The 2660-nt window shown below is 60.0% G+C and overlaps 1 protein-coding gene across 1 annotated transcript; it reads right to left on the reverse strand.

Annotated features, from left to right (window-relative positions):
- Nucleotides 1-317: 317 nt before the first annotated feature.
- Nucleotides 318-2157, reverse strand: EIF3K (eukaryotic translation initiation factor 3 subunit K). Its single transcript, XM_042891545.1, has 8 exons — nucleotides 2049-2157; nucleotides 1778-1876; nucleotides 1474-1594; nucleotides 1027-1101; nucleotides 887-953; nucleotides 718-795; nucleotides 500-625; nucleotides 318-416 (listed from the first exon to the last, which is right to left on the reverse strand). The coding sequence occupies exons 1-8, from the start codon at nucleotides 2105-2107 to the stop codon at nucleotides 385-387; spliced, it is 657 nt and encodes a 218-aa protein (XP_042747479.1). The 5' UTR covers nucleotides 2108-2157; the 3' UTR covers nucleotides 318-384.
- Between the last annotated feature and the right edge of the window lie 503 nt (nucleotides 2158-2660).

A 2660-nucleotide genomic window follows, 5' to 3' on the forward strand; every position in this document is an offset into this window, starting at 1 on the left:
AATGAGCAGCCCTGAGCACCTTGGGCACATGCTCATTAATATTAATGAGCAACACCAAGCACCCCACCACCTACCAATTATTGAAACGATCACATTATTATTAACGAGCTCCTGTACGCAGCACACACGTGTACCAATTAATAGCCAATTAATTGCACGGCTGTTGAACCAACACCTCTTAATTATTATGCATAACGCCCCAGTCATTTATTATGCATAATTATGATATGAATATTCATGGCGGCACTCCCCCCCAGCAAGAAGGCCACCCCACGGGGATCCGACCCCACTGCTCCCCCAGGCAGCACACAGCACACTGGAGGTTTCTCTTTTACTTTGAGACAATTAAAATCCACCGTGTTAACGAGGACGGGGGGTTGGGGCTCAGAGCGACGAGGCCATGATGCTGGAGACACCTGCAGGAAGGTCGGGGAGGGGAGGAGGGGGGTCAGCAGCAGGCCGGGTTTCTGCCTGCCCCCTCCCTGCCCCCTGCACCCACTGTCAAAGTCGATTTTCTCCACGATGTTCTTGGGTTTGATGCTCTCCTCCTGGTTGCAGATGAACACCTTGCCGGGCTCCGGCTCCGTCCATCCGTATTTGCTCATCCACACCTTCAGCTGTGCCTCTGAGCAGGGGGGGGGACGGGGACAGAGCACCGTGTCACCCCTCTGTCACCTAACGTCCCCCACCCCCACCCCGTACCCCTTCTCCCCCTACCTGAGAGGTCCCCCAGCATCTCAGCCAGCAGCCAGCGGTCAATGTGTTGGTATGTGATGCCCACCACGTGGCAAATGACTGCAGGGAGAAACCTGGCTCAGTCCTGGCCCTAAAACACCCCCAAAAGCCTCTCAGCAGCCCCCGCTTCCTCCCCCAGATGCCACCTCACATTTTCGGACAGAGTCCTCGAAGCCAGCAATCCCATCCAACAGCTCCATGTTCTCATCCAGGGCTTGCTGTGGGGACAAAACACCGTTAGCGCCTCCATCCCTGCAGTGCCAACGACCCCACGGGGCTGCGAGGACTCACCCAGAAGGACTGGAAATGGCACGTCTCCAGCAGCTCCCCCAGGTAAAGGATCTGCCGGATGGGCCGCTCCTCCTGCTGCCCACGGGCGTCAAGGGAAACAAACGAGCCCACCCCAAATCCCTGCCCTCTGCCGCGCTTTGGGGGGTGGCGCACACCAAACCCACGCTCAGCGTGGAGCGAGGCACCCCAAACCTCCACTCTCCCACTCGGCAGGACACCTCAAATCCCCGCTCGTGACGGATGGGGGCATCCATTCCAAAGCCCACAAAGCTCAATAAGGTACAGCGAACTGCCCTAGGAAGCCCTTAGCGTCCACCAGAACAGCCTGGAGAGCTGCAGAGCACCGCCATCGCCTCACAGACACCCGAGTTTGGGCTCAGCTCAGCATCACAGCCAGCTCCTAAACCCCCCACCCGACCCTTAAGCCCCCCCAAAGGGGGAGGATACATGGGCCTGGTCGATCATGCATTTGCAAAGCGTGAAGTCAGTATGGGGGAGGTTGGTGAGGGCCTTCAGCAGGATCTGCGCCGTCACCGTGGTCTGGAAGAAGGCAGGGTTGAACTGATACCTGTGTGCAAGGGGGGGGGGGGAGGGTTATGGAGACCAATAGGGGGACAAGAAGGGGGGGTTTGGAGAGCAACAGGGGGACAAAACGAGAGGGGGGTTATGGAGAGCAATGGGGGACAAAAGGGGGCCGTTACGGGGGGGCAGAGGAAGAGTTTTGAGGAGCGTCCTCCCCCGCCCTGCTCACAGCTTCAGCACAGCCAGGTTGGCCTCCAGATCGTAGGCATTCTCCTTAGCCTGCGTCTCCACGTAACGCTCCAACGTCGCCAGGTTCTCAGGGTTGTACCTAAAGAGAGACAAAAAGTCACCGCAAAGAAGCAGCGACTCGGCCTCCACGAAGCCTCGGCTCCCCGCAGCCCCCAACTCCCGGCTCCACGCCCCGATCTCAGGCCTCAACCCCCCGGCTCCAGGCTCGCCCCGCACACCGCCATCCCCTCCGCTTCCCCCGGTCCCGGTACCGATCGATTCCCCGCAGCAATTTGCCCACGTTGGCCCTCATCTGCTCAAACAGCGCCATGACGCGAGGAGCTTCAACCACCGGAAAGGAAGAGAAAGAGCCGGCTTCCGGTGGCCGCGGCAACTTCCGCTTCCGGCGAGGGCGCTCGCTAAGCATGATGGGAAAGCGAGTTAAAAACACGCACTGCGCAACCGCAGAAAGAGAAAGCAGCAGAAAAAAGGGGGGAGGGAGATATACCCGAAGGCCACGCCCACACGATCAGACCACTCCCACACCATCAAAGCCACGCCCACAAACTGGCAGGCCGTGCCCAGACTGACAAGCCGCCACACCGACAAGCCACGCCCACAAATGGGCAGACCACGCCCACCGCTCGCGGCGCCCTCTTCCGGTCGTGGCACGTGGCACCGGCCAGCCTGCGCGGGGCTGGGCCTGACTCAGCCAAACTGGGCCAAACTGGGCCAAAGTGGGCCAAAAACGGGGGTAAAGTGAGGTCAAAACTCACCCACATCCCAGAGGGGATCGAAATAAGAGCCACTGGGCGGGAGGGAGGCAGGCTGTGCTCAGCTGGGCAGCGTGAGGCTTCCTGGGAGGGAGCATTGGACCGGGGGAG

The sequence above is a fragment of the Lagopus leucura genome, unplaced genomic scaffold (assembly GCF_019238085.1).
Source record: "Lagopus leucura isolate 7727_CA_CO unplaced genomic scaffold, USGS_WTPT01 34640-0_obj-0_obj, whole genome shotgun sequence".
Taxonomy (NCBI): domain Eukaryota; kingdom Metazoa; phylum Chordata; class Aves; order Galliformes; family Phasianidae; genus Lagopus; species Lagopus leucura.

Coding starts and splice junctions, on each gene's coding strand:
- EIF3K (XM_042891545.1), bottom strand. CDS start 2,107: ATGGCGCTGTTTGAGCAGATGAGGGCCAACGTGGGCAAATTGCTGCGG. Junction 796..886: donor CGAGGACTCTGTCCGAAAAT/GTGAGGTGGCAT, acceptor TTCTCCCTGCAG/TCATTTGCCACGTGGTGGGC. Junction 626..717: donor GATGCTGGGGGACCTCTCAG/GTAGGGGGAGAA, acceptor CCCCCTGCTCAG/AGGCACAGCTGAAGGTGTGG.